Source organism: Perca flavescens, chromosome 20 (assembly GCF_004354835.1).
Source record: "Perca flavescens isolate YP-PL-M2 chromosome 20, PFLA_1.0, whole genome shotgun sequence".
NCBI classification, from domain to species: domain Eukaryota; kingdom Metazoa; phylum Chordata; class Actinopteri; order Perciformes; family Percidae; genus Perca; species Perca flavescens.
Window position 1 is genome coordinate 3,888,082 of NC_041350.1, and position 13,193 is coordinate 3,901,274.

The window sequence follows — 13,193 nt, forward strand, 5'->3', positions numbered from 1 at the left end:
AGTTATAAAAGATGTAGGTGGGAGGGATGGAAGGGGGGATGATTACAGACAACTAGGTGGAGAAAGGAAAGAATGGAAGGATGATCAATTAGGGATAAATGGATGGATAGATGGATGGATAAAAGGATGGAGGTACAGTATAAAGGAGACAAACAAGTGTGGATGGATAAAAGGAAAAAATGGGTAGACAAGAAAAGGAGAAGGTAAAAAGATGGATGTATGGATGCAAGTAACAGAGGAATGATGGGAAGGAAGGAAGGAAGGATAGAGGACAGAAGGAAAGAAAAATGGAAAGAAACATTATGGATGTGACAATGGGCAGCGGGAAGGGAGCAAAGAAGGGATGGATGGATGACTGTAGAGAGAAAAGACGGAAGAGAGGGATGAGGGAAAGACAGGTTGAACAAGGGAAAGATGAAGGGAGCGAAGGAAGGACGGAGGATATGTCTTTGCGTCGCTCCATCTGTTAGTCCGGTATGTTTCTCTGTTTTTCATTTTATAAATTATTAATATACCGGTATATTAAAATGAGAGAAGGACGAAAGGCAAAAGAAGGAGGGATGAAAAGTCACACCTGACACCTTGTCAGAGACATATGTTAACACCAATAACAACAAGCTCTTATGAGCACCGAGAGAGAGACACACACACACACACACACACACACACACACACACACACACACACACACACACACACACACAGTATTACTCATTGGAGACTCATTAAGGCCCAGCCTAAATTAATGACCTTACATCACACCTGTTGTCGCTATTAATTCATTGCGATATCGGCAATACATTAAGCGGCGAACAGGTGAAAGATGTTGAGGAAAGATTGAAGATCAGTGCTAGAACCAAACAACCTCAAACTACTATTTTCGAAAGAGGGATGTTTAACATGTACTGTAAGCTCTTCCGAGGGTGCCACAGCAGGATCCACCCATTGGTTTCCATTGGTTTGCCAGTCTGAGGTGGGTGTGGCTTAGCCGCGTCACAGAGCAAACAAAGCAGAAGAGAAGCAGACTAATGGCGTTTTTCCATTACTACTCGCCTCGACGCACTGTGCGTCCGTTTTCCATTGCAGATTTTAGTACCGCCTCAGCGTGGCTGGTCATCATAGCGGCGGCGCAGTAAACTGCCGTGTAGGGCTGCCACCTCTTAGTCGACAAATCGGTCGTTTTGGTCTTAGTCGACTAAGATTTCTTTAGTTGATAAGTCATTTTTTATGCTTATTCATGCTTAATTACTTATTTCCAAGAAACTTCTGAGCACATTTATGGTAAACACAAGATTTAAAGTGGTGCTTTTGCAGAATTAATTGTGGAGAAACTCAGTTTTACAGATGGTTAATTAACTACATTTATATTGTGCTTTTCTAGTCTTAACCACCTCTCAAAGAGCACAGCTCTGTCAATTAAATCAACTAATCTATTAGTCGACAAAATCGTATAAGTGTTAGTCGACTAAGAATTTCTTTAGTCGAGGACAGCCCTACTGCCGTGACCTAACGCGACACACACACAGAACGTCGAAGCTGTGTTGTTGTCACCACAGCCAGAAGACACATTTTGCTGGCTAATCTATATAAAAATGGCGGGTTTGTTCAGGACACACCCCCCTCTGTCGCTTTCACGTCACCTTTTGGTATCGCCTCAGCTCGCTTGGAACATCGACTGAGGTGGTACTAAAAAAAAAGTACCTGTTGGGAGGTACCAGGGACTTTTTTTTCGTAACGGAAAACCAGAAAAGGCGAGTAGAGTCGAGGCAAGTCGAGCAGGTACCATGTGATGGAAAAGCCAGTCCCTCCAGAAAAACGCAATTATGCAATCGTATAATTCAATGCATAATCAGCCAAAGTCCGCATATTTATGCAGGGGTCGCATTTTTTCAAATATGCCGCACTTTCGCCACATAAATTGCCGATTTCCACTCAAAATATGCGGGGCTTGCATGATTTCATAATCCCCACATTTTCGTTGTAAAAAAGTCACATATATCTTTTCATATTATATTATTTGTATATATTTTTGTATCTTATTTGTTTACGTATTGCGATGACTGTATATCTGTAAACTATTTTTTGAAATAAAGTAAAAAAAAAAAAAAAAAAAAAAAGCAGGTTGTTGGGGTTATCACTTTTTTTTTTTTTGCAAGTTCCCGCAATTTCATCGCATAAAATTGCATAAATATCCCACATATTTCATCGCATTTCTTAAGAAAACGTGCCGCATAATCAAGGATTTTTGCCCGCAACAATCACAAAAAAATTCCACATTTTTCTGGAAGGACTGAAAAGCGCTATAAGAGAGAGTCGGGAGAAAGGACATGTGTTTTCTGATTGTCGTGACATTTTCCACATCAAGTTGTGTTAATATTATGTCTGCGTCTTGAATGTCTACAAATCAACGAAGTATCACCGTTGTTTGACGCCGCACAGAGGACTAGGTCGGCTGAAAGACGGAGTGAAGCGCGGCGGAGCCAGACGACGAAGATATGGTTATGCAGTGTCAAGAGACAAAATGATATTGCAGATATCTTGGACTCACATATCTATACGACTTTGGTCTATAATTATTTAAATAATTATAATTATTGGTCCATTAGCCTGGTCCTACCAGACTCTGGTACATTAGCTAGGTCCTACCAGACTCTGGTCCATTTCATTTGTACAGAGAGTTCTGCTGTGTGTGTGGCGTAATTAGATGAAAAGCAGATTCCCATGTTTTTGGTTTGGTGCACAACTAGGTAGGCCAAAATGTATTGTGAACCTAAATTGATATGCGGGCCGGATCAGAATTGGCCCGTGGGCCTTGAGTTTGACACGTGTCAATAGACTTCATTTGAAATAATCCTTCCGCATTTTATGCATTTATTTTTTTAGCAGACGCCAGGCATGTAGTGTATAAATATTTTGGAACATTTTGATGGTATCTCGGCACACTCAACTACCAACTCAAACACAACAAAAACACCGAGCTCAGCCTCACCACACCTCAGACTATGTGGGTCGTAGCTGCTGAGGTTTTGTTAAATCGGTTTATGAAATCGAAGAACGTTTGTAGTGATTGGCTGCAAGCAAAAGCAGACTTATAGTCTTTTTCTAGATCTGGGTACCAAAAGGATCGAATGCAGGCATAGTTTTACTGGGGAAGTTTGGATACTACTTGGTACTGGATTATTTCGGCCAATAATCTGCCGTAATTGAACGTGATGGTGAGGAATGAATTAAATCCAGCTGAGACGTCAGCCACTTGCTGAAGCGTAGACACCATTATTATCATGTAAAAATGCTAACTTAATATGGATTAATATCTCATAATATATCATTTATTAATTTATTTCATTTTGTAAACGTGTAAATATTTAATAGTTTCTTTTAATATGTGATGGTTCATCCTCAAAATCATTTAATACATTTTAACTAGAGCTGTTGACTTGTAAATGTTTTTCTAAATTATTTCAACATTCTTGGTGTCTTTTCATTTAGATGTGTGGCGTCGCGTAGCATCAGTGCTGTAATTATTAAGCAGGGATGATTTTGTGTTTAGATAATTGTGTCTAAACGGGTTATATATTCAGACTGCAGTCACATTCACCAAATTGCATGCTAACTACCATACAGCCGGGTGTGAAATATGTCATTTCATTCTGCTCTTAATCGCACTAAAAATGAAGATTAAGAGGATGAATTATTGATACAAGTTGGTATTTAATCTTTTGTAATGAATAGTGGATCCGCTGGTTATAAATATTGTACGAGGCTTCATAATTTGATAAATTTATTCCAATTTGCCCTTTATTTTGCCCTTTAGTCAAGGTTATGTTCATTTAGAACACACATGCACGCACGCGCGTCCACGCACACACACACACACACACACACACACACACACACACACACACACACACACAATACAACAAACACACACACACAATACAACACACACACACACACCACAAACAGCAGTGTGTTTACTTACACTCTGCCCTTGGTCATTCTTGTATCATCTTTTTTACCAAGGTCCATAAACCAGTGGTGGAATGTAACTAAGTACATTTACTCAAGTACTGTACTAAAGCCCAAATGTTTGGTACTTTTACTTTACTTGAGTCTTTTCTTTTCATGGCACTTTATACTTCTACTCCGCTATATTTCAGAGAGAAATATTGTACTTTTTACTCCACTACATGCATCTGTTCCAGCTTTAGTTACTAGTTACTTTAGTTATTCCACTACATTCATCTGTTACAGCTTTAGTTACTAGTTACTTTAGTTATTCCACTACATTCATCTGTTACATCTTTAGTTACTAGTTACTTTAGTTACTCCACTACATGTATCTTTTACAGCTTTAGTTACTAGTTACTTTAGTTACTCCGCTACATTCATCTGTTACAGCTTTAGTTACTATTTACTTTAGTTATTCCACTACATTCATAACTACATTTTACTTGTAACATAGTATTTTTACAGTGTGGTATTAGTACTTTTACTTAAGGATCTGAGTACTTCTTCCGCCACTGCCATAAACACGCACACATAAACATGATGCCCTTGGTTGACCGTGCAGTCTGCCCCCTCCTCGGTGTCTGTGGTGGTAATTAGGCCACGCATCTGATTGTCATTAAAGAGCACAAGCAGATGATAAACACACAGCAAATCCACATTCTGTGAGTCTAACTGCACATATTGGTTAGTCCTCCATCAAGCTGTCTGACGCCTCTACATGGAGCCTCAAAGTGACGGATGGAGTTTCCTTGTCTAACTTGGAGGTTTTGGGACCGATTGGTGGGATTGCTGTGATACATTGGTAAGAGATAATGAGGTTTAACCATGTATCAGCTCATTTAAATAACTCACGTTACTGGATTGTGTCAACAGTTAACTTCATTTAATATTGGATGTGGCGTTTGCTTTTGCAGGGTGCAATTGTTCCACCAAAACAAGTTCCTTTCCGAGACCATTTAGCAGAGCCACCGTCGCTGCATCCGGAGCTTAGCGCCGCCCAAGACGATTGTGATTGGTTTAGAGAAAGGCAAACAACCTAGAGCATTTGTTTTGTCTCCTATCCCAGAATGTATCTGTGGTGTAGCCAGACCTTACTCCACAGCGCTGTGGAGATAGAGCTGGCAATACAAAACTAGGGTTCACCTAAAAGGAAGTTTTAGGCAACAAACTGTTTTTCCTTTTATTGTACTTTTATTTTAAATTAAATGAGACTTGACTTGGTATTCTCTCAAATGACTTGACCCATACTAGACTTAAATACTAATTAATAATAATGCTCGCCTAGCTGCTAGCGTGGCATGACCTCATACTCTGCTTCTGACTGGCTAGTAGTCCTTACCTAGCTACTGTCAGGGCACGCCCTCATACTCTGCTTCTGACTAGCTAGTAGTCCTTACCTAGGTACTGTCAGGACACGCCCTCATACTCTGCTTCTGACTGGCTAGTAGTCCTTACCTAGGTACTGTCAGGACACGTCCTCATACTCTGCTTCTGACTGGCTAGTAGTCCTTACCTAGGTACTGTCAGGGCACGCCCTCATACTCTGCTTCTGACTGGCTAGTAGTCCTTACCTAGCTACTGCACATGTGTGACTCCCAACAAAGATGGAACAGAAGTGAGATGTCTCACTCTGTAGCTAAAACAGAGAGCTCAACACACAGGGTGAAAAGAGGATCTGGAGCAATGTGCAGTACAACAAAAATATGGTGTTTTTTGAAAATTAAACCATGTAAAACTATTCTGATATAACCTCTAAATACCATTCTGAACCTGAAAATGAGCATAATATGAGCACTTTAAATAATTTGTGTCCTGACTTAGACGTCTCGAATGACAGACTTGAAATTGGCTCAAACTATTTTGTATTTGACTTGGACATGTTCGGATTTGCACCTGTCTTAAATAACTTCAGAACATGACACGGACTTGACTCTAACGGAGCAGAAGAAAGCTCTGGTTACCTCTGAAAATGCCGGGAGCCATTTTGGCTGTTAGCGCCCACAGAGGGAGGATCTTGCAGGTTTAGCACTTCGCTGTTAGTTTACAGTAGGTTCACTGTTCAGCTGCCCGGAACAGACGTGATCTGAATTATTGAAAATATGCGAAGTATGTGAAGCCAACAGGAATAATTCAGCAGGTTCGCACCTCAGTTTGTTGTTTTGGAAGTTTTTTACGGATCAAAGCTTTAAGTGCAGAGGGAGATTCACACGGATAATGAACAGACTGTTAATGTGCTTCGGCCAAGACACACACACACACACACACACACACACACACACACACACACACACACACACACACACACACACACACACACACACACACACACACACACACAGTGTTCAGGCTGCTGCAGCTCTAATTGCAAATAAAAAATTAAAAAATACAGTCAGGTTTGCTCGGAGGAAGAGGAGGAAAATAAAAGATGAACAGGGAAGAGAAAACAAAAATTTAATTGATCAAATGAGACGGGAATCAGACGAAAAACGGATGGATGAAAGTAAAAAAGGGGGAAAAGGAAGGTAGGCAGGAGGGAAAGTAGGGAAGGAAGGAGTCAATCAAGGAAGGATGGATGCAAAGAAAGAACTAAGTGAAGGAGGAGAGATGCATTAATGACAATAAGGATAATAATGGGGAAGGTGGAAGAACAGGAGGAAAGTAAGAATCAAAGAAATGAAACCGCAAACTCAAAACCAAAGAGGTCTCCAGAGAATCTTTGTTCCAGACCTGTTTCTGTCTCAGGACCAAACTCTCGCGAGATCTGGCGAAACAGATACGCTATCAACTAACGTTCACGAACGCCCTAAACAAACTATGCTAAACATGTCTTTTAGATGTGTAAATATATAATGTTAGCAAAAGAAAATAATAAATTATAGAAGTATAATTTTTCATCCATCCAAACAATGTTAATTTTTCACTACACTTTCAAATGAGGCCACACCCCTTTTGGAGATAGGAAGTGTGTAATGTTTCATACCTTTGGCGCTCTCTTTAGTACAGAGGATCTTTGACTATATCTAATTAACTAAGTACAGCCAATTACCAGCAGCCAATGAGAGCTGAGAAACCATCAGGATGGCAACTGACAATACAAACGTTATGAAGAAGTTTACAAAGGTCCCTAGGTAAGAGAGAGAGAGAGAGAGAGAGAGAGAGAGAGAGAGTGTGTGTGTGTGTGTGTGTGTGTGTGTGTGTGTGTGTGTGTGTGTGTGTGTGTGTGTGTGTGTGTGTGTGTGTGTGTGTGTGTGTGTGTGTGTGATACAAAGAGAGAGGGATAACAGGGATCAACCGGAGAGGAAATGGAAGGATATAAACCAAAGTTTAAAAAACAAATAAAAAACAGATGGACAGCATAACGGAGAGCTTCGAGGCTAAACAGAAAAATAAATAACCACTGTTAGATTTTTTACCTCGAGGCCGTCCGATGGGCGGGGAGCCTGCCGATTGGCCGACGGGTCCACCGAGGCTGCAAAGGGCTGGTGCGATAGGCCGGTGTAGAGGAGGCGGGCCTGGATGCAGCGGAGGGCGCGGAGCATCCAGCCATGTTGGCGCCGGATCTGCCGCTGGAGCTGATCCCATTGGCTGGAAACCATATGGAGGATATCCTTCAGACCTGCAGGGCGAGGGACGCAGGGATAAACCAGAGGGAAAGAAACGGAGAGCTACCGAAGCCAGGAAAGGAAAGTGAGAAAAAAAGGATTCTGGTCATCCATTTTCTAAATCTAATTACATTTTTCCTCTCCTATGTACAGTATTTCCAAATTAAACCGGAAAAAGTGACGTTTTGCGGCGTTGGGAGCGTCACGTAAGCAGCCCAGTTAGAGAATTAATGCCGTAAACATATTCTTTGCAAATCTTTAAAATCATTCCCTGAAAGAACCAAGCAGGCCTGCCTTGTTGCACAGTCCAATTAGTTTTTCTCAATTGGCTAATGTTCCTCAATGTGGGCGGAGTTTAAAGTAAACACTAGCGCCGGAACTATCCGGTAAATGACCCGTTGTCGATCCAGACTACCCTCATGGTGTTTGTCTTGTGGTAGCGATGGAGGCAGTGAGGTTTCCTGTTTCATTACATTACATGTCATTTAGCTGACGTTTTTATCCAAAGCAACTTACAATTAAGTCTGTTCAACCTTGAAGGTGCAAACTCCAGACAACAAGTAGTAAGTGTAAGTACATTAGCTTTAAATAGGTAATGCTACAAAGAGCCATATAAAAGTGCAGCATCAAGAAATATATATATTATTTATTTTTCCTGTACGGGACTCTTGCACCGCCAAATCCAAATCACAATCTTTCCATGATATTAACAAAGTTATTATGACCTTGTTTCCCCATTCTCTCTCTCTTTCTCACTGTGGCTGCAAAGAGTTTCGTTAAATATAAAATCATATTGAATGTTTCTTTCCCTGGCAGCTTTCTCTGGCCGCTGGCTTTTTTCTTTTATTTTTCTTTCTGCTTTTCTTTCTCTGTCTCTTTGTCTGTATCTCTCTCTGTAGGTCACTCAGTTAATCCAAATATTAATAATACATGCATCAGAGTTGGGGCTCCGTTATGGTTGTGTGTGTGTGTGTGTGTGTGTGTGTGTGTGTGTGTGTGTGTGTGTGTGTGTGTGTGCGAGTGCGTGTGAGTGAGTGAGTGAGTGTGTGTGTGCGAGTGCGAGTGCGTGTGAGTGAGCAAGTGTGGTGTGTGTGTGTGTGTGTGTGTGTGTACCTGATTGGTGGGAGGTGATGACGGTGAGCAGTGCTCTGCCTTCTTCCATGACACTCTCCTTTAGAGCACTGTGGGCATCCACGTTTAGCTTGAAACTCTAAAATACACAAAGATCATCATCATCATAAGTAGTCAGATCATTTTCTATTAAAGCGTGACTTTAAACTATTTTCCCATGTTTTTGTGTCTAAGTGACTGATGGAAACAACCACTTTCGAAATTCCAGTTCAGTATGAAGCATGACCGGTGCAGTTGGCAGCGGCGAAACAAGCTGCAATGTAACATTACTGGCAATTGCGCACCTTCAATTTACGCCCACTAAAAGTGCTGTTTTTTGCCACTGACAGGCTCAGGTTATTGTTCGAAGTGTCTGACAACATTATGGAAAGGATCCCTACAGAGATAGACCTTTTTATTAAAGAGTAAGATCCTTTTAGTTTAACATGAAATTCCCTACAGCCAAACCCACAGAACAATGGCATGGAGAAACAGAAACCGAAAATGTTGAGAGCGCGAGCTACAGGTCCTGACCGACGAGGTGCATTCCTCAAAATTTCATGCAAGTTATTTAAAGATGACAGAAAGATTTAATATCCTAGTCAGTCAGTGCTTCAGAGTGATTTGAAGTGGACACTCCTTATAAATGCACCTCATTACCACCAATACTCTGAAGAAGCTAATAACTAATATAATTCACTGTAACTGCGTGAGGCTATTAGTGCTGATCTTTGTGAGCTGGAGATTTTATCCCAAATCTCTGCATATTACCTCATTTAAATATGTGCAAATAAATAGCGGAGAAGCACAGAGACGCTATTCGCTTGGCAGAGCAGTTCGAGGTGCTTTACTTTGCGGCTATTTTGAGAAATTACACGGTTTCTTTCTGTCTTATTTGTGCAGATGTACTGGCCTCCAAAGCTGTGCAATCATTTTGTGTAACCCGTATAAACTTTGCTAGAAGACAAAGAGACATGTATTGCTCTAACAACTCCATCCAAGATGGCAGCAAGCTCATTGTCTGCTCAGTATCTCTCTCTGGACTAATTCTTTTTATTGGATTTTACTGCTTTTTATTGTTTTAAAAGTTGCAGTTTAGTTTTAGTGTTTGTTTTCTTTTTTGGCAGACTTTAAATGAGTTTAATTTAGCCTCTGCTATATCTGATTCTGGGCTAATAAGCCTGAGCTACATCTACCTCCGCCTGGAGCCTGGGCTAACAAGCCTGAGCCTGCCTCATCCACTTCCTTGTGGAGCCTGGGCTAACAGGCCTGAGTCTGCAACATCTACTTTCGCCTGGAGCCCGGGCTAACAGGTCTGAGTCTGCTACATCCATCCCCATCTGGATCCTGGACCAACAGGCCTGAGCCACATCTACCTCCGCCTGGAGCCTGGGCTAACAGGCCTGAGCCATCTGGAGCCTGGGCTAACAAGCCTGAGCCACATCTACCTCCGCCTGGAGCCTGGGCTAGCAGGCCTGAGCCTGCAACATCCACTTTCGCCTGGAGCCCGGGCTAACAGGTCTGAGTCTGCTAGATCCATCCCCATCTGGAGCCTGGACCAACAGGCCCGGGCCTGCCAAATCCACCTTCTGGAAAATAGCTACGGTCGTGCCACTCACAAACTGTTTCTGCTGATATTTTTCAACATGAAGATTATGGCACCCTTAATAGTTTTATTATGTGTGTTGACCGTTTGGGACTTGGGACTAAGCAGTGCTCCTTGGGTAAATTCTGCAAATAATAAGCTGACTATGTGTGATACTTCCTATAGTGGCACTAAATTTAGTGCAGCAGGGCACCTTGAGCCACCACTATCTCATTTGGTTTTGGTCTTCAACTTCAATCTGCCTGGGGTTGTACCTAAACTGAAATGCGTCCAGACCCTTGCTGATTTCAAATCAATGCCTGGGTTAAAATGTGTTCATCTTAATGTACGCAGCTTATGTACGCCAAGATGGACATGGTCAAAATTTGGGTGAAATCGACAGATGCAGATATTGAGATCATTTCTGAAACATGGTTATCCAAATCTATTTCTAATGATGACATTGCCATATTTGGATACAATGTTTATCGTACAGATAGGCCTAAAAAAAAGGTGGTGGCGTAGCCATTTATATAAAATCATGATTTGATGTATCAATTGTTCTATCTGAATCTATTTCTAAGCAAATGGAGTTTTTGGCTTTGAATGTAGAAATAGTTAAGTCCCTGTCTATGTCGTGGGGTGCTATTGGCCTCCATCTGCCATCAAGGAAGCATTATTACCTTACGGGGTAAGGAAGCATTATCATCCTTACAGTATCTTTTGTCAAAATTAAATTACAATGAACTCTTATTGGCTGGAGATTTGAATTGGGATTGGCTAAATGCAGTTTCTGGTGAATTCAAATCCTTCTGTGACTCTATTAACCTTAGCCAGTTGGTCAACCTACCTACAAGGCAAAACGTAAAGAGTCCTAATAAGTCTACCTTGATTGATTTAATCCTAACAAATGTTCCTCATAACTTCTCATCAGTGGGTGTGTTCTGCAATGATTTGAATGATCATTGCGTTGTTGCTACTTGCAGGAACACTGAAATCCCCAAATGCAATCCGCGTATTATTTGTAAGAGAAATTTAAAAATATTTAATGAACAAGCCTTTAATCATGATCTAGCTTTGGTTAGTTGGGGGCAATTAGTTTTGTTGCCAGATGTTGAGCTGGCTTGGGCATATTTCAAGGAGAGTTTTATGAAGATTGTAAATAAACATGCTCCTATTAGGAAATTCAGAGTCAAGGGACGAGAGAACCCTTGGTTTTCTCCAGAATTGACAGAGTCCATCCATCAGCGCAATGTGGTATGGGCCAAAGCCAGAAAAAAGCGATTCTCCCTCTGATTGGTCTAATTTTAGGCATTTAAGAAATAAATGTACTTCTCTTATCAAGAAGGCTAAATCAGAATATTACTTATCTGTCACAACAGAAAACTTCAACAATCCACAGAAATTTTGGAAAGTGATAAAGTCTCTATCTGTAAATAGAAGACCTCAGGCTCTTCCAAAATATGTCTTAAAAGACTCTGTCCCTGTCTACGATAGGACCGAGGTCTTAAATAGCTTTAACAACCATTTCGTAGCTTCTGGTTCTTTGTTTGACTCCACAGGAGTGGCCCCCGTGACTTCCTACAGAGAGCCTCAAATGTCTTCTGGAGAGTATTTTAATTTTGTTCCTTTTACTGTGCAGGAAGTGCATAAAGCTCTCAAAACATTAGATCATAGGAAACCAAACGGACCGGACATGATAGAGCCCTACTTCTTGAAAATAGCAGCTGATTATGTAGCACAACCTCTTACAGTCCTTTTTAATCTTTCAATCCAAAACAAAGAAAGTCTGTTTTTGTTACCCCTTTATTAAAAGGAGGTGATCCAGCTGTTTTAACTAATTACAGGCCAATATCAAATTTGTGTGTTTTGTCAAAACTTCTTGAATCTCTTGTTTGTGATCAACTTAAAGAGTTTCTGTACTCTAGTGACCTACTCTCTAAACTGCAATCCGGCTTTAGGAAAAAACACAGCACCATCACGGCTGCTAGAAAAGTGATAAATGATATACTTGTTGCTCTTGATAAAAAACAATATTGTGCTTCCCTTTTTATTGATCTGTCAAAAGCTTTTGACACTGTGGATCATGTTATTTTAAAGCATAGGCTTTTAAGTCTGGGACTGTCTAATCATGTTGTTTCCTGGTTCACAAATTATTTGAGTGACAGGACCCAGTGTATTAAATGTGATGGTCTGTTCTGAATTTTTGAATGTCCACAAGGGTCAGTCAAATTTGAAAATATTTATTCATGTATTTATTTTTCAAACAAATAACGCTTTGAATGAATTCCAGGATACATCTTTTAGTTATATCAAACGTCAAATATATTATGTCATGTGACCCAGATCATATAATAACACAAGTAACCAGCCTATAAAGTAAACCACGCCTCTTTATCATTATAAAACACTGTATTTTGTTCTTAAAACTGACAAAACCATCCACAGTTCTACCCCTTTGGACTAAGGTTAGCAGTTAATTGCTGTTAAACAAAGAAACTGCGATTACTTAAAAAAAAATTGCGATTAGACAGTTATGTAATAATTGTTACAGGCCTACATGTCCGTTTTTATCGTTATTTGACATAAGGAGAAACTACCAAAACACAGAGAGGATGTAATAGATGGACAATCTGATACATGTGATTGTTTGTAGGATCAATTAAAACACTTAATCTCCCCCCGCTGAGCTCCTCTGAGTCTCATGTTCTGTTCAGATGGTTTAGGACCGAGCGGGCGCCGTGCGGCCCTGGTTCAGCTCCGTGGACTCGGCCTGAGACAGTCGTCCGTCTGCAGTGAGGGATTGACGGGCAACGGCATCAGTCAACACATGACAAGGTCAGACCTCCACACCACCAATATTTATGGAGCAGGATACACACACA

The 13,193-nt window shown here is 40.8% G+C and overlaps 1 protein-coding gene across 1 annotated transcript in view; it reads right to left on the bottom strand.

The window, feature by feature from the left end:
- The window catches only part of akap6 (A kinase (PRKA) anchor protein 6), a 283,712-nt gene that overhangs the window by 176,993 nt on the left and 93,526 nt on the right, over positions 1-13,193 (bottom strand). The window contains exons 14-15 of the mRNA XM_028566296.1: positions 8,727-8,823; positions 7,425-7,627 (exon numbers count right to left, since the gene is read on the bottom strand). Of these exons, the coding sequence (XP_028422097.1) occupies positions 7,425-7,627; positions 8,727-8,823 (300 nt within the window). The remainder of the gene's footprint in view (positions 1-7,424; positions 7,628-8,726; positions 8,824-13,193) is intronic.